Source organism: Melospiza georgiana, chromosome 1, assembly GCF_028018845.1.
Source record: "Melospiza georgiana isolate bMelGeo1 chromosome 1, bMelGeo1.pri, whole genome shotgun sequence".
NCBI classification, from domain to species: Eukaryota; Metazoa; Chordata; class Aves; order Passeriformes; family Passerellidae; genus Melospiza; species Melospiza georgiana.
In genome coordinates this window covers 58971264-58994574 of record NC_080430.1, presented here as the reverse complement: position 1 = coordinate 58994574, position 23311 = coordinate 58971264, and the positions used below count along the sequence as shown (strand labels likewise).

At 41.5% G+C, this 23311-nt stretch overlaps 1 protein-coding gene and 1 non-coding gene across 3 annotated transcripts in view; both read left to right on the top strand.

Annotated features, from left to right (window-relative positions):
- The window catches only part of TNS3 (tensin 3), a 162550-nt gene that overhangs the window by 117815 nt on the left and 21424 nt on the right, over positions 1-23311 (top strand). For both annotated transcript variants that reach the window (XM_058034826.1, XM_058034748.1), the window contains 2 exons: positions 19676-19847; positions 22193-22833. In XM_058034826.1, the coding sequence (XP_057890809.1) occupies positions 19676-19847; positions 22193-22833 (813 nt within the window). The remainder of the gene's footprint in view (positions 1-19675; positions 19848-22192; positions 22834-23311) is intronic.
- Positions 18888-18959, top strand: TRNAE-CUC (transfer RNA glutamic acid (anticodon CUC)). Its single transcript has one exon. It is a non-coding gene; the product is annotated as a tRNA-Glu (tRNA).

Genomic DNA, 23311 nt, shown 5'->3' with positions numbered 1-23311 from the left:
AGGGCTTCCAGAAGAGCATTTGGAATGTGTAAAGCAAAATCATAAATGTTCAGAGACCACTTCTTGGTTGTAAACACTGAAGTCAATATAATGTACTATGATCTATCACACTTTTCTGTCTCTGGGTCATTTTCATTGAGACATTTAGTTCAGTAAAACTAATCTTTATACAAAGTTTTTATTGCAGGAAGGTTGGAGATGACTTGGTGTGTTATCAAGTCTTCATTGTCAGAGATCTCCTTCCCTTTGTGCCACCGATTATAATACAGTTCTCAACATATCTTTCAAATACAACCATGGAAATGTATTTATTTGGTCTGTGGAGAAATAAGCAATGCTTATTATCAGTGATTTCAGTCTGGTAGTCCAAATCCACAGAAAAAGTAATAATATTCCATCTCATGTGCTAAAAAGCTCAACAATTTAATTTGGTTTATATCAATTTGAATGGTGGAAAAATATCTTGTAAAAGTAGAATGAAATCAAAACTGAAAATAACTTTAAATACTTGTAATCTATGCCTCCACTGAGTGGTATTAACTACAGTCCTTACAGTGTAAGTGTCCACAACTGAGCTATTTGATAATCAGCTATAACTGAGATTTCCCGCCCCGCCCAGTTTGGCTAAGATTTTCATGGGAGGAACTCTCCTAGTCGACACTACTTAACTTCCCAAAGCTTTAGAGATTAAATGATTTAGAGTTTAATCCATTTAACTAGCTAGGTTTTTTTACAGCTATGTTATATGTTTCTACATAGAACTTAAAAAAATCTGTACATGTTTTAGCCACTCAGCAAATATTCCAATATGTCATTGATTCAGAGGAGAATGGAATATTATTATACATAACTGAATATAAAAAGCTAGGGCGTGCCAAGTCCATGGCAGATAGTATGTGATGATAAACCAGTGGGACAACATAAATGTATGTTTTCTTTGGCTGATACATTAAAGCTGACAAAATAGGCCACTCTCATTACTGGATTTTCATAATAAAACTCATTCTCTAAAATATACTTTCTCTTCCACTGGTTTTGGATACTCTAGGTTGATAAAATATTCTGGAACATGAATGCATTTTGTTTTGGAGCTAATGTTGTATCTGATCACAGACTCAATAATTCTTCAAATCTGATGCTTATGTTAAGACAAAGATATTTCATGATTAATTGTTCTTACAGCTCCCTGAGCTAAACTTCCGAAAAGTGACATAGTCTACTCTGACCCACATGTTGAACATCACATTGAAATAAGAAAAATTCAAGTGCTATATATGGTCATGGAAAATACTGTGCTAGTAGAATGCATAATCTAGTGCACATGTACATAATTCCATGTGCAGCTTCTCTGTAATACTGAAGAATTTGAAGGGGGAAAAAAAAGAAGATAGGTGTATAGGTGTGTTTGGAGGTTTTTTCATGAACAGGAGGGGACTGCTGGGATATGTTCCTTGAACTTTTATTGCAGCATCAGCCTCATTAGATGGTTAAGACAATAGAAAGATGCCAACAGCTCATGTGCAACCAGCAGCAACCAAAGATTTCTTTGTTACAGAGCATTTCAAAAACTTTCTATCCAATAGCATATTGCCCAAGCTTACAGACAATTGTTCTAGCCAATCACTAAAAGTACATGTATGCCTGCTTCATACAATGCTTGTACGTATACCTTCTATTAACAATATACAATTCACCATTATTAAGCTTAAAACCTTCTACTATCTTGGTAAGCATATTTTTCTGCAGGCTTAAGGTCCATCTTAGCCAAGCCTAAAACTAAAAAAAAAAACCTTCTTACCTTTACTATTTCCCACAGATAGGTTCTTCAAACATTACATTGAAGAGATGTTGTGAAACTATTCACTGTCTCCTCTTCCTCCCTCCCTTGGTTTTGTAGCAGGATTTGCATCTGGACAGAAACACTGTGATCATAGATCAGAATGGGCATTAAACCATTAAAACTGCTCTGTTAAAACTGCTTTGGAGGTGGAATCAGATACTGATTTGGAAAGACTTTGTTTTATACTGTATGTTTAATTTTCTGTGCAAGTATTTACATTGGTTTGTTTGTTTGTTTGTTTGTTTGTTTTAATGGATGACTTTTCATTCCCTGTGGGCAAAGTGCCGATAGATATGTAAATCAGAGACCTGAGACTGTTCCCTTAGAAATGGCCCTCTCGGAGGTCTCTTGGCACTGCCTGCATTATCCATTCGAACCAAGACACTTCTGAAAAGTTACATGGAGTCTTCTGCCTCAAGCAAATGTGAATTAAGTTTTCTCACAGGAAATGAGTATCCAAGTAGTGGAGACCCTAAATACAGAAACAGACTCTCTACTTTCTCATCCACTCGTTTTGTCCTGAATTCAAATGTTGAACTGCATTAAAGGAATGGCAGGTCTTGTGACAAAAGTTTTCCTACAGGAGTTCATATGAAATAAGATTTCTAGCTTGGGACATCTTTAAAGTCTATTGTATGTTACATGTCTTTCATCAATGGTACCTCAACAAGTCTTACTGGTCCTTGATCCATTAGTACTACGATTAAATCAAGTAACTGCTGATAGGTTCTTCATCAAGAATCTACCCACCCTCTACACGCTTCCCTTACTTGGGGCACCACACTTTAATCCAGTTTGTCTGTTACTTGTTTTGTCTTGACTAACTTTTCATACCACTGTGAAGTGTAAATGAAACAACTGCCTTATTTCAAAAGGATTTATTAACTGAGAAAAAACTTGAAGTTTTGCATAAGACACATTATTGCCTGTCACAGTTTCATTCAGGAACCAATACATCTGAAAGTTAAATTGTGCAGCTTGCAGCTTTCATCTTTCCTGTATCTCTAATACAAAGGCATTTTCTCTTGAGAGAAAGCAGTAGCATTATCTGGCGTTAATTTATTTTTGTGGTTGTTTTTGGTTTTTGTTTTGTTTTGTTTTGTTTTGTTTTTATATTTGCCATACAAGATAACTGACTGTACTTGGAATTTGCATTTATTAGTTGAAAAGATGATGGCACTTCCAAGGATGCTGAACACAGTTTCTTGTTATGTTTACTAGTATCAGTGAGAGCTCAAAAATTCTAAAATTCGGGCAATAAAATAAGCTGTATAATTCTGAAGTTCCAAATGCCAAAAAAAAGTTGTTTATATAATCAAATATTACATGGCAAAAATGTGTTTATACAATGCTTCAGTGTTACTTGATCATGGTCTCAAAGCAAATATGCCTCTTCAGTTAAATTTGAAATGCACCCTGATAATACATGGGTGGGTGGTGGTAATTTGATTTTGGTTTTTTCCTCTTTTTTCTTGCTAAGAACCACTGAAAAAGGGATTACTTGAGTGGTTTTTAAAGCATTCTGTTTTAGAGAGTTTGGTTTCTCTTTCTTTTGATTTCCATGGGAAAAAGTAATGCATTTCCCCACATAAATCACTAATTTGATAAATAACTATCTTTGTATATATTAATTGAAATATAGATGAATAATATCTTGCACATATATAAAAAACCAAAATAATCTGAAGCTGAGAAATCCATCACTAATATTTGCTTCTTTTGAAGATGCAAACAATAAGCTATTGACAGAAACTTAAAAACCATTTTAATAGAACTAAAGGATTGGATGAGCAGACAGCCTGGCAGATGTGTTTGTTTTTACACATACCTGAGATTGCCTGTTTGCAGTGCTTGAGCATAGCATACATTTTTGAGATGTCATTAGTTACTTTGTCTGGAAAAGTTTAAATTAACAAAAACCATGGGAACGGCAACTGCTCTTGCTATGATTCTATGAAATTTTTTCAACTTTTCCAGGATGAGGCCTCCTACTATATGACATGGCACTTCATGACTGATGTGCCAAATTATTCCATGTAGTTTGAGGGAAGCCCAAAGAAGAGAGCTCCAAAAATCTAAGTACAACTGTGAGCACACATTTTCAAAAAAATTGCAGTTTTAAAATGATCCTGTGTTTGAGTGAATGGGAGGGTTTGTCTACTGCATTTACAAGTTAAAGATATTCTGCAGTTTCAGAATGACAGACCTTCCAGTGTTGAGTGGGAGCAGAGAGGAAATACACATTCAGTTCCACTTAATTGTTTATAGTCTAAATTGTTTACAGTCATATTGCTGTTTGGTTTTTAGGATGCTGTTCTCCCCTGTGTTAATTCTCTTCATGTTTATTCCCTCTTGCAGAGGACGAGAAAACCAGATTAATCTGTGTTTTTCTATGCCTGAGTTAAGCAAGATATTTCACAAAGCCATTTATATTCAGGCACCTTGTAGACAAAATCTGAAATGAGCAATCTACTTGACATTGACTCCTATGTTTCTGTCAATCATCAGAGTAGCAGCGAAACACATGACATTCCTTCACAAATTGTGGAGTTTGCTGAATTTGTATGAAGGGCACGGCATAGCCACTCGTCTTCAGGGATTCTTGCTGGAGAAAGGTGCATGTTACAATTCAAGCCCTACATTTTAATCTATTTTCATCAGAATTTGCAGTGTAATGGTTCTGATCAAGCCAGGAATCTTCTGTACTATATCTAGGAGAACTGTACACTGGTACCACCTGGCAGAGATTGAAAGACCTGATCCTGATTTGCTTTGCTGTGCCTGAAACAGCCATTAAATCAATTCTTCTTGCCAAATAACAGACTTTCTCCTTTTGAGATGGCAGTATCTTGCACACTGACCTAAACCAAATCAGTTCCTCACTAGACATCCACCACTGCTTTTTCTTCTCTTCCTCTTTTGTGTGCGATCAGCCTTGCCCTTTCTATCTTCTGGCTTCAGAATTTCAGACTTTTTTCTTCCTTGGAGAAGAAAGTCTCATCTGGTTGAAACTTTGAATTTATGACAGAAGGACAAGCAAAAGGTGAGATTTTTGTTATGTGCCCTTTTGTTTGCTACTAATTGTGCATGTCAGAGGGATTTTATTGATGAGTAGCCCCTTAAGTATAACTGAGTCTATTAGAAGGATTCATGCAAAAAAATCTTTAAAAAGGGTGAATTTAATAAATACTGACAAAACTCAATTATATTAATACTTTTAATTACATTATTTCTGCTTAATTACATCCTTATAATACTTTGGAAAGTTTCTTACTTAACCAGTCTTCTTCATATGTCATCTCAGACTACTGTTATCTTCTTTGTTAAATGTTACTATTCTTGTTCCCATCTAATTCAGCAAGTGTAAATAGCCAAAAAAGCAAAGCTTTCTAGATTTGAAAATCAGAAAAACAATGAGATATCCAAAGGTCCTGTGATTACAGTGCTTTTTATGCAGAGACAGGCATGCTTTCTATGGAGAGAAATTTTCTCTAACCATTATTCTTTATAGAAGTGTGGAGTTTGTGTTTACCTGTATCTGGCTCTGCCAGGAAGCATCCAAGAGAAAGTGTAGTTGTATAATAAATTATTCAAAGTAACGGATGTCACTTCTGAACTGCTGCATAATAACCTGTTCTGACCCCATGGCAAGGATTTTCTTTTCTTTTTACCTGATGATATGGTGTATATCACAACTAACCTTTGCTATTTGGTTCTTCTGAATGCAATCTTTATGCAACATGTTTAATAGGAGCAGCTGCTATGAAGGAAAACAGTGGTAGGAATGAATATTCTTATAAAGGAATAGTTTGATTTACATTATGGTCTGTGGAAGAAAGCAAAATGTTAATTACTTTACCAGTACTCATCTCTATAGCCAAGCCAGCTTGGGTATTTTAATATTATCAGAACGGTTTAGTACATGCATTCAAAACATGGTGGCAGTAGAAATTTGAAAGCAACAGAATAATTCATCATGGGAAAGTTTTAAATGGTTGTATTTGTTTCTGTCTAGATCTAGTAATTTCCTGCAGTGATCCTTTCAGAAAATACTGTGTGCTGGGCACTGATGAACAATCTGAAAAGGAAATGTGCTGCTCATTGTGGAGTTGCAGTGTTTCCACTCGTCTTCCTGACCTGTGAATAAAACGTGCTTAGAACAATGCTAGGGGGATGTTGAATGCAACACAATAAGGCTATACGTGTTTTGTAGTCTTGGGAAGCGAGTAAAACTTTATTCAGAGCTCTGGATGCTAAATTTATCCAAGAGTATTGGGCCACTTTAGTGTAATGGACTAGCAGGGCTTTGGTCAACATTAAAAAGCACTAATCTGACAATTCTCGGTTTCGTGTCTCGCATTTCTCTGAAAGAAACAAAATGAAGTGGTGGGGGAAGAACAACACCCGCCCCCCAACACTCAAAACACCCCCAAAATCAACCAAATACCATCACACAGAACCCTCCCCCCAGCCCAAGTTCCCAGTCTCCCCGGGTCGTGTGCCGACCGCTCGCTCTCCGCCCCCGCGGCGCTGCGCGGAGCACAGGACCCGCTGGGAGCGGCGCTCTGCGTGGAAGAGGCGGTGAGAGCCGGGCGGGGAAAGTGGGGGGAAAAAGTCAAACGCAAATGAGGTGGAGTCAGCACAGAAGGCATACACTGAATGGACAGTCGAGCTAAAGAGCGAGCGGGAAGCCTAATCTAACAACTATCGGGGAATTACTTTCTGCGTGGATGAAGTGAAGCCCTTCTTCGTCTGGGTGGCTGTATTGAGACAAGGGAGCCTGTACTTCTCTTGCCGCAGACACTGGAGCCCACTTTGCGGTGAAGTTCTAACACGCGAGGGAGAGTGGCGGGTGCTGGCAAATGCGTGCAATAGCTTTTCCCAAGTCTCTGCGTGGCGGGCTGGCGCGCCGCGCTGCCTCGATTCCGTGAGCCTCAGGCAGCCTGCGGCACGGAGGGAGGGAAGGATTTCGCACAGCCCCGTGGGAGAGCAGCTGTGGCCATGGCTTCCGTAGGTAGATTTGTGGTTCCCTGCGCCCTGTTTTGTGCGTTTTCCTAACTCTGAAAACTCGTTGTGTGGGTTGGTCTTGTGTTTGGCTGGTCGCGCTCGCCGCAGCGGCAGCGAAACGTGACCCCGGGAAAAGGGGAGGGCGGCGGGAGTTCACTAAAGCGAGCCAGCCTCAGAGAGGGGCCGCTCCGCTTGCGTGGTGGGGAGCTGGGAGCACGCACGCAGCCTGCGGCCTGCTGCTGCTGCGAGCTCTGGAAGTTAAGTGGGAGGAAGAGTTACGCCTTTTGTAGTCATGTAACAACGTTGGGAGTCTGCCCAGAAACGGAGAAGGTTTGCAGACAAGGAGTTCTGTCAGTATGACTGAGGGCATGAGGCAGGGCTCGAGAGTTTTGTCTCGTCATTTTCCTGCCGAAGAAGCCTTGTAACTTTGTGTGTGCCGTGGTAGGTCTTTTTCGAAAGTAGAAATGAGGGCTGCCTGGAGTATACATAATTTCTATCTACGTAGAAGAAAATTGGTCCAGGCTGAGTCTTTTTCCTCCCCTGAGGAATTTTTAGTAATGTTATAGCAGTACTGAATTTCTTTTCAAAAACATGAAAGGTGTAAGATTTTGTAAACATGAATCTTTCTTAAATGAGGAATGTGGCATCGTTTTTCTGCTTTCTTGCTTAGTGAGAATAACACCTTATTGTGACATTAGCACTGGAAAGGTAATTGGTCTAATTTGTGCATCCAAGATGAACTGTATTTGTGTAATACATGTAGACACTCTCTTACTTCAGATCTGAATTTTCCATGAAAATCTAATAGAGTCCTAGAGTAGCCAGCTATTACATGGTACAGTGCATAGGATGCAGCCGAATAAAGAGCCTGGTTCCTACTGCCTTAATGCAAACAATTTTTCTATTCAGGCAGTAGCAGCACCTGGTTGGGTAAAGACTGCAACCCTAAAAGGAGAGTTACTGAATCACAGTTGAGCGACAGACCAAGAAAAAAATGCACGACTTCTCAGTTGTGTGTTTGTGATACTGAACAACACTGAAGATAAACTGAACTGAGTTTATTTTTACCAGTATCAATTTCAGATTATTAAAAACAGCCTTTGAAAAGTCGAGTTTTTTCTGGTTTTAAAATAAAATGGTTTAGGTATACTGCTTGAAAATCAAAAAAAAACAGTCCTCACTTTTGTTATTCAGGCCTCAGTGAAGTGGGTTCAGCATTTTGTTGCAGGCAAGTGACTAGAATAATGAACAGGTTGAAGATTGTCACATTTAGGCAGAGGTTTTTTTCACAGCAGAAGTACAGGACCGAAGTGAGAGTTTTGATAGAGGGTCTAGTCATCAGTTTGATTGCTTCCATTTGTTCTATGAGGCAAGTATGCCTCAGACATCAAAAGCTGCATACTGGGACCTTTGGTTCCTCATGGCACCAGGGAACAGGACTGAGACAGAAAAAGGGGAGTTCAAATTCCTTCTTTGTCACTCTTTCACCTTAGGAGAAGTATATAGGGTCATAACACAAAATAGAAAATGTCACAGTCTTTGTGCTTGCTTCTCAGAAGTGTCAGAAAGTCAGGCCCGAGCTCTGTCCCTTCTTCTTTCAGTCAGTTTGCCCTCTCTGCCTTCACCCTTGCCTCCTTTCCTTTGGCTTTGCAGTGTAACTTGTCTGTAGACATCAGTGGCACTTTTCAATTCAGCACAGACAGCTTAGACCTGCACCTCCAACATTTCAAGCGATTTTAATGGATAATGAACTTCGGAGCACAATGCTGATATTTTACTCTTTTCTTGAAAGGTGCTTGGTTTTTAGTGCATTCTGCCTGAAAAAAGGTACCATATGCATGTTTCATAGGTTCTTTTTTTCTTCTCTAAAACTATTGCAGTTTAATTTTATGGTTTGATGAAAATTGTCATATTCAGCAGTGTGAATGTCTGAAATTCCATTACGAGATGAACCATGATAAGAATGGAATTATCTGTCTCTTAAACCATTTTACTTATTTGCTGTGTAAACTTAGTGTGGACATGTTAATAGTTGTGTTCTAATTGTTTCATTTTTTTTTCCACTACTGAGTGAGCTGCTGTACATAGCGATAGAATAGGGGTTCTCTTGTCTATGTGTTATGTGGTGATAGTGATTCTCTCCTAAAGAGTGTTTTAATCCCATTTTATGTTACATGTGATCTGGAAGTCTTGAGAATATGCCTCTGCAGCTGATTTGCATTCCTAAGACAGCAAAGCTTGCTTAAAGTCAGTAGCACAGCATCTGCAAGATCTTTTAAAATATATGAAAAGATATATGCAACCGATTGCTTTAGTCCTTGGTGAGGTTTCTTTTTTTGCTGGGCACTACCTGGGAGAATGAAATGAATTAGTATAAGAAAGCCTTTCAGAAAGTCATGATAAGGATTTCACTGCTTTCAAGATGCTGTATTGTTACTCTGTTCAGCAAATAGGAGTTATTTGTATTTTGGTGTTTGAGTGAATGTATGATATGAAGTTACCTGTAAAACGGTCTACCTATTTTCTCAGAAAAGAAGCCCTATAGTACAGGTCTTAGGGCTTTAGGATGGGGTAAAGTGTGGTCTGGTAAATCATACTTTTGATTCTGATCGATGTGCAGAGGGTAAATGCTGTTAATTGTGTGAGCCCGTGGTTGTCTGGAGATAAGCTGACGCCTGGCATAGCTTCAGAGGTTGCATATGGCTGTTACTGGCAGGCTGTCATGGGAGCTAGAACTTGCAGAACACGGGAATGTAGCAATACACTTCCACTCCTGTCATGCATCTTGCTGGTAGGCCAGAGTCTCCCCTGACGGTGGTGAAATGCCAGCCTTCCTCACCCAGTGCTGGCTGAGGAAGAGTGCTGTGCCAAAGACGCTTCCTCAAGGGACAACACTCTCTTTACAGCTCTCTTTAGGGCATAAGGCAATAATGATTTTTTTTTTTAATTCTAAATTCATGTGACAGGCTCCCAAAACACAGTGAACGCTTTCTAAATGCACATAATGCAGTTTAAAACCTTCAGTACTGTAGTGTACATTACATTTAATTATTAGCAAATTGGGTTCTAACTGTTGAACATGTTTTTTCTTCCACCAAATAAACACTCCTGAGAAATACTTTACTGCCTCTCCCGATGTGCTGTTTTATTTCTGAGGTTGTCAGTCACTCCATTCTTGTATTTTCTGTAATATCCAATCATGTAATACATATTCCACTGAGATTCTTCTCAGATGAAGCAACTAAAGCTGACCTTTTTTTTGTGCAGAGAGTTTAATGCCTGGATGCTAGAGCCACTGTCTTAATGGCTTGCCCCAGGTTCAGCCTGACTGATTATTTGCAAAGAGAGTTGGTCCACTCAAAACAGGCATTAGCAGAATCTCCTAGCAATAGTAATTTTGTCTTTTCTTTCACAAACATGAAAAATTCTGTTACATTTTCTCTGCTTGGTATTAGTGGGTTTTCGGGAAGTGTGGGAACTGAAGGTGTCTTTGTGTTGGTACATGACATGTGCTTCTTCCAAAGGAGGAGTGGAGCTACTTAACGTTGAATAGGAAAGTATGTGCTGCGCAAAAGACACAAAAAAGTTATACCATTCCCTGGTATCTGAAGTTATAAAAGACAAGACTTTAGGCATCCTTTATTGATTTCCACATATTCTGTGAAAGAGAAGGAACCATGTGACCAAAGTTGATGGGTTTCATATAATGGTATAATTTGGTTCACTGTATTTTAGTGAAATTGAAAGCAGAATGTAACAAGTTTAAAAGGTCAGAATTTCAGTAAAGTTAATACTTTGGCCGAAAGCAGGAGAGACTGCTGGACTCTCTTACCATTTTTGGCACCTTTGTATTTGGAAAAGCAAGGGAGTGAAAGAGAAGATAGATAACCTGTAAGAATCTTACAGTGCAGATAGACTTGGAAAAGCATTAGTTTGTTATCTGGCTCAAGTGGGCCATTACTTTGGCTTATTTCAGAGCAGTATTATTTACTGTGTCTATTCAGCTTTTATATTAGCCTCAGATAGTTGTGAAGTAATGAGCTCAGTGTTTTGGAAGCAGAATACTGACTTTAAGCTCCCTTTCCCCAGAAGATGTAACTGAGGATGTTTACACTTGAGTTTTCAAGCTCATACAACCCACATTAACTAATACCTTCTCACAAAAAGGATTACAAAGTTTGAAATGTATGAGAACCTACTAAAGTACGAGATTTGGTAGTAAAATGACTGAATGCTGTTACCTATCTTTTATCTGGACCATAGTGTCGGTTAAGCTACTCTGGTTTGTTTTTTTTTTTTTTTTTTTTGTGTGTGTGTATGGTTTGTTTGTTTGTTTGTGAGTTTTGTTTTGTGGGAGTTTTTTGTTTGTTTGTTTCTGTTTTTTTTTTTTGGGGGGGGTGTGGGGGCGGCTTCCTTCTTCTCCTTTGTTTCAATAGATTTAGTAGATTAAAGTTTAGTAGATTAATCTGTAAGATTTTACTTTATATGGCTGTGTGGTTGGCATACCCAGCAGTTTCTGCTTACAACTGAAAAAAACCTGTAATTTCTACAAGTTTTACCTCTTACTGCCTAGTAGAAGAGTGAACTGGATATTTTTGTGCCTTGCATGTACACAATTATTGTTCTTTTCTTAATGTCATTTTTCAGTAGGGTATGGTGCAAAGAGTCCAGCTCCTTTCTAAGGTGCTGCCTTTAAAGTTGATGATCGGTGATAGTAAACTAACATCTGACCTGGGTTCATGAAAAGATACAAACATGAATGATCCTGGCTTTGTCATGTCACTTGGTGAAGTAGGGAGCTGCACTTTTACGTTGGCAGTATTTTCACAGCTCTAAATGGCGTGGTAGGGGCCTGAACCAAGAAGCACTGATGCTTTGTGAAGTAAACAGGGCCAGGACATTTTTTTCTCCTTTCTAATACCTTTATTATAAGTGATCAGCTCAGGATTGGGCAGCTCAGCCAGGCTGCAGTCCCCGTCGTCTCTCCCAGAGCGACTCAGAGGAGGATAAGCACAGCTTTGTCCACGAGGGGCAGAGCTGGGGATCAGGTCCTCGTGGGAGCTTCTAGGGTGTGGTGATCCCATCCGATGTTGGATTGCTATCAGTCTTGCCTCCTCCCAGACCTGGCCCGGGGGCTCTCAAAGACAGGGTGAGGAACAACGAAGGTGTTCAGCATCTGTGCAGGCCCAGCACTCCGCTCCTCTCATCCAGACATCACTCCAATCTCTCAACTCTTAGGTGGCTCGTTGTTTTTGGGGTTTTCTCAGTACATTCGGAGCAGGGGTCCCGCACAGCATGCTGGTCCTTGGAGTATTTTGCATATCCCTCCCCTCCAAAGTCTCTTCTCCTCACTGTTCGGGGGGGTACCCCACCCTTCAGTGTCTCAGAGAAGGGCCATTAACTCGCCCCAGCCAGGGCTTTTACTGATACAAAAACAACTATTAACATAAACGACCCATAATTACCATAACACAAGCAGCAGCCCAGCGGCAACAGTGGTAACCTTTTTCTCACAGAAGAAATCAACAGAATTTTTGTTCATAACACTTTGCTTTCTGTCAGATTTGCCAGGCTAGTTAATTATGTAGAAGCTATGAAATCGCAGAATTATTGATTCCTTGAGATAAAGGGTTAACAGCTGACCAGTGAACTCTGCATCAGACAATGAGAGGACATAGCTAAAGTATCCAGCCGGTTTGTTTTTAATTGAAGTAAAAACAAGGCTGCTTTCATGGGAAGTTCCTTTAACCAAGTTCCTTTAAGATATACTTGTTTCTAGCCTGGGAAGAGTTGTACTGAGTTTGTGGTTTTTTTCTGCAATTTACATGCCTGGCTGCCAGTGGCTTTTCACTCTATGTTTAGTATTTTACACCTGTGAAAATGGGGTGTGAAATGCATCTGTGAGCCTGACAGTTGTCTTTTCCTCAAGCTCTAAAGATAATAGCAGCAATCCAAGGCCTGAAACAGGGAAGAATCAAGCCTTGGTCCCTTTATTCAAGCAAGTGCTGTAGAAGGAGTGGAATTTGCTGTGTAAATCTGTTGGACTAACTCTTATGCATGTACCTGAGGTCATATTAGAGTGGGAGATTCAGTGACTTCCTTGGTTTTGGTTTTTTTTTTCCCCCTCCCTGATTCTTTGGAAGTATATCAACTAAAGAGACAGTAATTAGAGATTGTTTCATCTGTGATTGTCTTACTGGGTTTCAGTCCTGCCAGTGTTGAGGTCAGTAGGACTATTAAGGTTAATGAAGATATTCAGCTGCATGGACATTTGTAGTATTATAGTTTTCTGTCATGGAAGACAGTGTGGTTGAGCCTGGAGCTATGTTGAAATAAACAGGGCCAGGAGACTTCTTCTCCTGTGTAATGCCTTTATTAAAAAGTGATCAGCTCAGGATTGGGCGGCTCGACGGTCTGCAGCGTCCCGTCGTCTCTCCCAGGGTGACTCAGAGGAGGAGGATATGCGCAGCTCTGTCCACCAGGGGCAGAGCTGGGGGAAATCCAGTCCTCGTGGGAGCCTTTACGGCGTGATGTCCCCGTCAGATGTTGCCTCGGTCCCGGTCTCCAGACCCCCCAGTCCTGGCCCGGGGGATCTCGAGGACAGGGTGAGGAACGATGAAGGTTTCCCGCATCTCTGCAGGCTCAGCACTTGGTTCCTCACGTCCAGACATCACTCCAGTCTCTCAACTCTTAGGTGGCTCGTTGTTTTTGGGGTTTCTCCATGAGTTTGGAGATGGGGGTCCCACAAAGCATTCTGGTCTTGCGAGTCACTTTGCATAACCCCCCCCACCTTCTCAGGTGTCTTCCCTATTCTGAGAAAGGTAAAACTTAGTTTCGGGCAAGGTCCCCCCCCAGGAGAAGGGCCATTACCTCGCCCCAGCCAGGGCTTTTACTAATACAAAAACAACCATTAACGACAACGACCCGTGATTACAATAACAAAGGCCGCAGCCCAGCAGTAGTGGTAACTTTTTAAAACAAAAAAATATTAACCAAATTTTTGTTCATAACAATGTGAATAGGTGTTGACTTTTTATTACTAATACAGAATAATTAAATGTAATCTCCATTAGAGCTTGACTGGTTGTTTAAGTGTACCTCTGAAAAATGGGGTGAAACTGTTCCTGTAGAAAGCTCTGCAGTAATAGAATCCACATTATTCCTTATCTAAATGTATCTGTTTTAACTATATCTTTTAATATTTATGTGCAGTATAATTAAGTTGAACATATTTCATATTTCAGTCTGGTGCTGTTTGCAGGCTGTTAGGAAATAAAGGTTGCAGTTGTTTTGCTTCTTTGTCTGTATGGTGTGGACAAGGTCACACCTGAAAACTGTAGCTGCACAGGTGTCATGGTTTAAGCCCGGCCAGCTGCCAAGCCCAGTGCAGTTGCTGGGCACTCTCCAGCCCCTAGGATTGGGGAGAGAATTGGAAGGGTAAAAGATAAAAAACTCATGGGTTGAGATGAAGACAGTTTAAGAGGGAAAGCAAAAGCCCCATACACAAAAGCAACACAAAACAAGGAATTACTCTACTTCTTCCCATGGGCAGCATGGGAAGCTATCCCCAGATGATGTTCAGCTATCCCCAGGAGAGCAGAGCCTGTCATCACATGTAATGGTCACTTAGGAAGACAAACACCATCACTCCAAATGTCCTCCCCTTTGTCCTTCGTCCCTCTATTCTGTATACTGGCCATGATGTCATATGATCTGGAATATCCCTCTGGTCAGTAGGGGTCACCTGTTCTGGCTGTCCTCCCAACCTCCCATGCACCTCCAGCTGCCTTGCCAGTGTGGCAGTATGAAAAGCAGGAAAGGCCTTGGCTCTGTGTAAGCTTTGCTAAGTGTTATAAATGATCAATCGAAAGCCAAATTATCAAAAATGCGAAAAGATTTATTTTTCTTTTTCTGCAACCAAAATACAATCCTCAAAACCATCACAGCCAAAGAGACAGTGTCGAGCCCGGGATTGGCACTGGGTGAACCTGGATCCGACCTCTATCACATCGGACCCTCCCCCTTTCACGAGAGTCGCTTCTAGCGGGGATGTTTTATACAGTTTATTGTGCCCGAGGCAAAGGAGTCCCTCTTTCTTTTGTAACTCTTCACATTCATAGTTGGTTCTTTCACTGGGCAGAGCTGGACAATCGCCGTTTCCTGGTTGATAGCCAGCATTGATCGAATCCTGGGAAGTCGCTTACTCACACGTATTTTTCTGGCTTCGGCTGTCTTGAATGATGATGATTGCTCTTAGGTGTCTTCCTGTCTTCCGATGGCTCGGGATAGCGGTGATCATTGCGCTGGGTGTGTCTATCCATAAGCTAAATTCCAGTCGTTATCCTGCCACCTTCAGGAATTTCAGAGTTTGAACAGACATCCACCTCTTGGGCTGCTTGTGGTCAGAGACTCGTTTGGATTTCACAGTCTTTATAAAATACATTCTTTTATTGCATGAATTATTTCCCAACATATATTACACTCAGTAATAACAAAAATATCTCTGTATTGTCATTACTGTGTTAAGCACAAATGCAAAACAGTCACATACTAGCCTCTGTGACAAAAGTTAACTCTACCCTGGACAAAACCAGCACAACAGGTAAACCATGTGCTGCTCTCTGCTGCTAAACTTTAAACCCCTTTTGTTGTGTCCTTTTCTCATCCTGTGAGCAAAAGGCACCCTCATGCCTTCACATCAGGTTTATACACACAGTGTTAATATACCCCTGAGCTTTCTTATCTCCAGGCTGTACAGTCCCAGCTGCCTGGGACTCAGCCCCTGCTTCTATAAAGATGCTTTGCTCCCAGTGATGGTGGCTTTATGACCTTGTGCTGGACTTGTTCAAGCAAATCCCTGTTCCTCGGGTACTGAGGAGCCCATAAATAGGCACAGAGCTTTACATGTGGCCTTTAATGCTAAGCAAGGAGGAAGGATCACCTCCCATGACCTGCTGGCAGGACTTTGTGATGCTAGCCGAGATGCTATTGCCCACCTTTGCCATGGAGTTGTATTGCTGGCTCGTGGTCAGCTCATTGTCCATGAGAACCACCAAGTCCTTCTCCACAGAACTGTCTTCAGCCAGTCAGCCCCCAACATGTGCTATGGCCACAGATTATCCCTTCTCAGTTGCAGGAGTTTGTATTTCTGAAGCGGTCCAGCTGGAGAAAAGTGGTCCTTCTCGGACGTCCCAGTTAGCTTTCCAGCACCGCTAGCAGTACGGCGGCACTATCTCGATCTCCATGGCTTGGGACAGCACCTAAGGCAAACACTCTGCGCTACGACAGCAGCGCTACATTGTGGTAGGACATGGCTTGGCTTATAGCTACAGTCAGCAGAAATAAGAAGAGAGCACTCTCCAGCTGTGGTGAATGCAGGTTTATTGAGTCCCGGGGGAAACCGACAGCTGAAGAGCAGGAGGGGGAAGTTACAACTGCTTATAAGGAGGGAGGGACACAGGGGAGGAGTCAGTCCTTGGATGAATAGGGTTTCAGAGGGGAGTGGGATACAAATGATTGACTTAGGGAGAATACCAATGGGGATAACTTGAGGGTAGAGCCCTGGGCCCCAGCGTCAATCACTTGACGCTTTAGTTAGAAGTTTCTAGAGAGTTCCAGAGTGAAGGGTGGGAGCGCCAAGTGAGGGACAGGGCACTGGGGAGGGATTTGAGAAAGGGTACATTAATCTTCAAGGCATCTGGGGAGGAGTTGGGATAACTGGCAGCATAAAGGAGGGAGGGGAGAACCAGGGCAGAACCATTACATGATAGGGGGAACAGAACAGTCCAACTTATACAGACACAACACAACATATTTCTTCTTGTTGAACTTAAGATTCCTTTTTTCTCATTTCTCCCACGTCTGAATAGCAGCACAGCCATCTAGTTTGTCAATGACTCCTCTGTCAATGACAGTTTTCTGTTGTCTGCAAAACTTGATGAAAAGACTTTATCTTATTGACACTTGTTAATGAAGGATGTTGAAGACTGTTGGTCCTAATATCAGCCCCCGGGTATAGTGCTATGACTTGCCTTCTAGTGGACTTGCTGCAGCTGATCACAAGCCTCTGGGCCCAGGTATTCAGGCAGTTTTTATTAGGTCTCACATCCACTTACTCAACCCTTGTTTTATCAGTGTGTTTATGAGGATATTATGGGAGACCAAGATAAAAACCTTACTAAAGTAAAAATAAGGAACATCCACTGCTTTTCCCTTGGCCACTAAGCTAGTCAGTTTACTGAAGAAAGTTATCTCAGTGCATGTGCATGATTTCCCCTTTCTAAATTCATACTGACAACCCTCAGTCTTTTACTGCCATGTGTTTGGAAGTGGTTTCCAGGGTTAGTTGCTCCATCACCTTTCCAGAGACTTGGGTTAGGTTAACCAACCCTGCAATTCCCTGGATCATCCTTCATACCTTTCTTGGAGGAATGAGTGATAATTGCTCCCTTCTTGTTCTTAAGAATCTCTCCCAGTCATTGAGACCTTTTAAAGATTATTGAGAATGGTCTTGCAGGGTATCACCAGCTCCCTCAGCTCTCATGTGTTCATCCTCTCAGTCCCCAGTGGACTCAAATATGTCCAGTTTGTTTTAGTTCTCCTTGGCTTAGTCCTCCTCTACGGAGGTGTGGTGGTTTGACCAGGAAGAAGTGAATTCTGGGATGCTGTGGTCAAACCAATGGGTGCTCGGATTTTGATATTGGCACCCGGTGTGGCCAGTGGGGTTTGGACACACCTCGGAGAACACACAGGGGTTAAAAACCAGAGCTTCGGCCCTGGGAGTCTCTCTTGGGACTTCGAGGCAAAGAGGTCGGATTGCCCTCCCTTGTCCAGCTGCTGCTGCTGGGTGGGGGAGGGGCAGCCATGTGGTAGGCCCGGGGCTGGACAGAGATGGGGGGTGAGGAGGCCCTTGAGGATGGAAGGGGGGAGGAGCCCCAGGAGGCATCGGGCAGCCACCACCCCCCCCACCCCCCCCAGCCCTCCCAGGAGAGAGAGAGAGGGAGAGCCGGCGACGACGGAATGTGATAGCAGCCGGCCAAGGAGGAGAAGCGGGGGAGTGCCGCGACAAGGTGCCCGGCCGGAGCAGCAGCGAGTGTGGGAGTGCTGGAGCTCTGGGACAGGCAGAGACTGAAATTTTTAACCCCTTTCTTTCATGATTGGGACCTCGCAAAAATGCTGATCCTCCTCGGAGCTGAATAAGAAGAGAGATAAGAGATGAGATAACAAGGATCTGGCCCGAGGGAAGTGGAGAAGACTGGCTGAGTGGGGAGAGAGATGATTGGAGTGGCCTTTTGGCTGGACTTTTCTTGTTGGCCATAGACTGAAACAGTTTTATTCCTGTGACACAGAGACTGCATTTAGGGGGAGGCAGTGCCTCAGAACCAGGAGGGTTCATTGTGGGTACCCCTCGGCCCCAGGGGGTGGAAAAAAAATGGGGGGACAGATGTCCCAAAGCAGAGACTGTGCCTTTTTTGGAGTGAGACAAGGCATCCTTAAAAGACAACCCTAAAAGCAGCTCTGGTCCATGCACAGTGGTGAGAGCACTGGGCATGGAAGGAAGATGTCACAAATGGCAAAAGGACTTTCTCGGCGGTGCTGAGTGACATGGAAGCACACGAGGTTTCAGCGTGTTTCCAGGGGAAGCCTATGATGCAAGAAGGACTCCTCTTCATGGACTGAAGTTTGAGTATTCTAAAGGGTGGTGCCAGACTGGGCAGTTGGTGATTTGGGGGAATGTATCGGATTGGGAAATTTTGGTGGTGGGGAGGAGGAAAGTGCTTTTTGTAAGGTTTTCAATTTTTTCCCTTATATTTTTTTTCCTTCTTTTCTTGTAGTTTAGGTAATAAAGTTTTCTTTATTTCTAAGCTGGAGCCTGCTTTGCTTATTCCTGGTCACATCTCACAGCAGACACCAGGGAGAGGGTATTCTCATGAGGGCACTGGCTCTGTGCCAGGCCCAAACCATGACATTTTTTTGGTGGAGATGCGTGGGAAATGGTTCGGGCCTGGCACAGAGCCAGTGCCCCCATGAGAATACCCTCTCCCTGGTGGTCTGGTCGTTAGGATTTGGCGCTCTCACCGCCGCGGCCCGGGTTCAATTCCCGGTCAGGGAACCAGAAAATGTCATGGTTCGGGCCTGGCACAGAGCCAGTGCCCCCATGAGAATATAAAGATATAAAGAAGGCTGTTCCTCAGTGTCATCTGTGTCCTTATCCATCAGGTCCCCTGTTCATTCAGCAAGTGGGCCCCACCCTGAGACCTTCCAGCTTGCTACCACCACCACCTGTTCCCTCCACCATGCTTTCTTAACCAGAAGGGACCTTTTCTCCCTGAAAAAGACTCTCTTCCCCCCACCCCCAGCAATGATAGGAGGTGGTATACAATAACTCCAGGTGCTGGCCTACTGCAAAAATTAACTCTAGTGATTGGGACCAGGACACCCAGTTTCCTTCTGGTATTTTAAGTGCAAATGGTGCACTTGACTAGACCTACCTGATTAGCACTGTGGACTGTGAAATGCAAAGCATCTTGGGACAGACAGTCTGTTCTCATCTATAGGGCTAGAGAATGTATTCTGGAGAAGTGATCAGACAGTTTGAGTGTAGCAATTCTGTAATCTCTATTCCCTCTGCTATTTGACGTGCTGGATGTTTTCAGCAATCAACATAATTTTGTGAAATAATATCTACTGCACAAACAAACAAAAAATCTTCCTTATAATCTTATTAAGAGAAAACCAAACTATTTTATGAACACATTTTTCAGTACAAGGTTCATAAAAATGCATGTTGTTTTTAAATTTGCATTTACTTTGTTTTCTTTTCTGCAGAATCTCAAAGTTACACGGAAGCCATTAACCTCTCTGTGGTGATGTCTGATGGCACCGTGGGCACTAACTCTTCTTTGCTGAGGGCCAACATGCAGACTGATCCTTCTTTTCAGCGCTGTTTTGCATCTTCATCTACTATTACAAATAGCAGTCCTATCCCAGGGGCAGAAAGGTAGGAAAATATTCTCTTCCATTATTGTTTATTTCTCGTAATGATAGTTCCCAGACAAAACATTATGCTTGCATCTTCACTGCGGACCATTTTCTAAGAACTTTGAGGTGGGTTGTCACATTTATTGTTGGAGTCCATTGAATGGATTTTAACACATACAGAGGTGTTACTTTTATGTGAGGGACACAATTAGCTTTGAACATAAGTGAGAAGACATAGAATTTTATCGCTCAGTTATGTTATTTGTGCTAGCACATATATGTAGCTCATATATAAGCTCATATATATTTTTCTGTGTGCTTAACTGGCATCTCTGATGTTTAACTTAAAGCCATGTCAGAAAAATTCACATTGGAATAAGCTGTATATGAGAGAAAGGGAGAACTCTTCTCACTGCAGACATGTTTTTAGTCAGTAAAATGTCAGTAGATCTGCTTTGGTAGTGTATAGCTGATTGCCTTTCAACTGATCAGCAGGCTTAGAAATTTTATTGTATTACAGTTAGATTGTGGTAAACATACAGGGCTCTTGACGATAGTGTGAACTGTATAAATTTACAAAGTAGTTCTTGTCCAAAGGAGTTTACAGCATAAGCTAAGAAATGGCAAGAAACAGCAAACTAACAAGGAGTCCCTAGTTACTGTTAGAATGATCAGAAGACTGTAACAATGCGTGATCAGTCATTAGTTGTGCGCTATATTTACTCAATAGACAAGGTGGTACGTTAGACCTGAAGAAGTTGCCTTCTCTATCACTCTGCAAAAACATTCCTTTCTGGCTAATTATCCTATTCTTGTTTTTAGCTATTTGGCTCCTTTTTCACAGTGAGTATTTTGAATACTTCTGGTTGTAGTGTCAGAGTGTCAGTACTTCAAGTATGTCATTACCTATTTATCTTTTATTTATCTTCCAATCTAATTGGTTTCATTTTCAGTCAGTACTGAGACTATGAAATAATGTTTTGGTTTTGTAATTACAGATGTGAACCTTAAGATGGAACAAAATATGTTGGTATTTGCTGCAGAAGAGGCAGTGTAACAATTACAAGTGGATATGTATTAAAAGCTTATCAGTCAATTCAGTCATTATCAAGTTTACATTCCTACTTCAGACTTTATCTAGAAAATTTTGTTTGCTTCTTTCTAAATACTTTTTCTATAATTTTTTTATTTCACCTAGAAGATAGCTACAGCTCTAGAGGAGAGGTTTTTTTTTTCTTGCAGCAATGTCTTCTTCAATTTGCTTACCTTCCATTTCTTTAATGGCCTTTCTAATTTGAGCTGTTTAAATCGACTGGCATTCATTTCCACAACTCCCTTTTAATTAAAAATCCTTTCTTTTTATATAAATATCTTATGTCAGCTTTTTCTCTTTGCATTTCACATTGAGTTTGTTCTCTCTGGATTTGCTAATATTAGTAATCTTTCCAGCTACAGCCTAAGGGCATTTCATTTTCAGAAGCAAAGAGACAGCTTAAACTTTTATCAAATGATTTTATCAGGTGCTTAGTTTCCTTTGTTTGGAAGGACATTTTTTTATTTTTTACTTGGACAAGTAGAATTGCTACCCAGTAGAAAAACAGAATGTTTACTGTTGAAATATTTAATTATATAAATCAGTTTTTCCACCAAATAAATTAACCACTGGACCTGCCTCTTTTTTTAAGTATAAATTGTAATCTGGTCTGCAACTTATTCCTTGTGAACTGTGTTCTTACCATTATCATAGTTACTGATTTGTTGTGTGATGGTGCATAACCACCTCCTCAGCCCATTTATTTTCATTTTTATTTTGATGAGCATAAGACACTCTGTATGCAAGAGCTGGTATGGCCATGTCATGTTTCTTCCATAATGTCTACCTCTGTGCAGCTTTGGCATAAGAAATTGTTGCCTCCTATTGTTATTTTTCAGGTAGCACTTTAGCTCATCAGTAGAGCTGTATGTGAAGCAATGCTGCAAACAGCCTCACTAAACCTCATATTAAAACTAAATCCCTCAAACAGGGAGAAGTATTTTTAGCTGTCATTATTTTCATGGACTGGTTTACCGAGCAAACTCAGAAACTATCCCATCAACATGGCTAGGTGGAGGGTGAGATAAGACAGAGCATAATGGATGTACATTGAAGAAGTTACTGGTCAGGATGAGGTTGGAATCCCTTGATCTAGCTGCATTACATGGTCCAGCATGTTTTCAATGAGCACTCTGGGATTTTTTTTGTCCTGTCATGTTTCATTTCTTTCAATGGCCACTGAAATATGGGTTGTACAGTAACATTTTAAGGGAATGATGTAGCTGCTGTTTTGTTTTTGTGTTCAATTTTTGGCTTTTTTTTTTTGACAGCTCTTCTGTCACAGAATATCCTTGGCTTGAAAACAGCTCTAAAGCTTCCCTGTCAACCCAGTTTTCAGTGGGAAACACCAGGCAGCCAGGAGGTTACCTTGTGCCCTCTGAATTTTCAAGTGCTGTGCAGGATATCTCTCTCCTGTCTCATTTCCAAACTCCAGGAATGCAAGTTGTCACCCTGAGCAACCTGGAGAGTTCACCAGCAAAGCCACACCGAGAACATGGTATCAGCAGCAGTGCCCATGCCTACCTGAGCTACAGCACTGGTACCAGGGACAGTAGCTCCTCCCAAGAGGAGACACAAGCTACTTGCATAGCCAATGCTAGCACTTCTAAAACGCTGAGCTCATCAGTGGCAAGTGCTGATGACAATGACTTTTTGATGCAGAACTTTCTCACAGTGACCTCTGGACACAACAGCCGGAACAGTGCAGTTCCACATCACCATGGAGGGAACCTACATGCTCAACCTCCTCTTCCAGAGAAGACGAGGTCCTCTGAAGGAGAATGTTCCGTTTACTCTGTGTCACCGTCTTCAAGTGGCTTCTCTAGCCCTCACAGTGGAAGCACAATCAGTATTCCCTTCCCAAATGTCCTCCCAGATTTCTCAAAAATGTTAAGCCCTTCCCCAGTGCCAGGTAGGTTCTGTATCAGAGAAATGCAAAATACATTAGGTTTTATATGAGTTTATAAAAAGATTTGTGGGGGTTTTAAAAATGGAGAGAGAAAAAAATAATGGAATGGAAATGGCACAGAGGACTTGAATGTTTGCAGTAAATGGTTGCCAGTTTCTTGTCTTTGGATGCAGTATTCAGGAAACAAGGCTTCAGATTTGTTCCTCTGCTTCCTAGAAGCCAGCCATTGGTCAGCTTACTATTTCAGCTGTCAGATTACAGTGGACCAGTGTTGAGTTCAATTTCTTTTAAAAATGGCTGGCTTCTCTCTGTACCTTTTGGAGTTGTGCCAAGAAAAGTAAAAGATGTGCATGTGCGTTCCTTGGGCCCTGTTGAGAAGTTTGTATTTAATGCAGCTTTATAATGAAAAGGTTTTAATATTTTAGGATTTTGCAAAATGAAACATGGAACATGCTTTCAAAATCTTAGTGTATGTTATTAT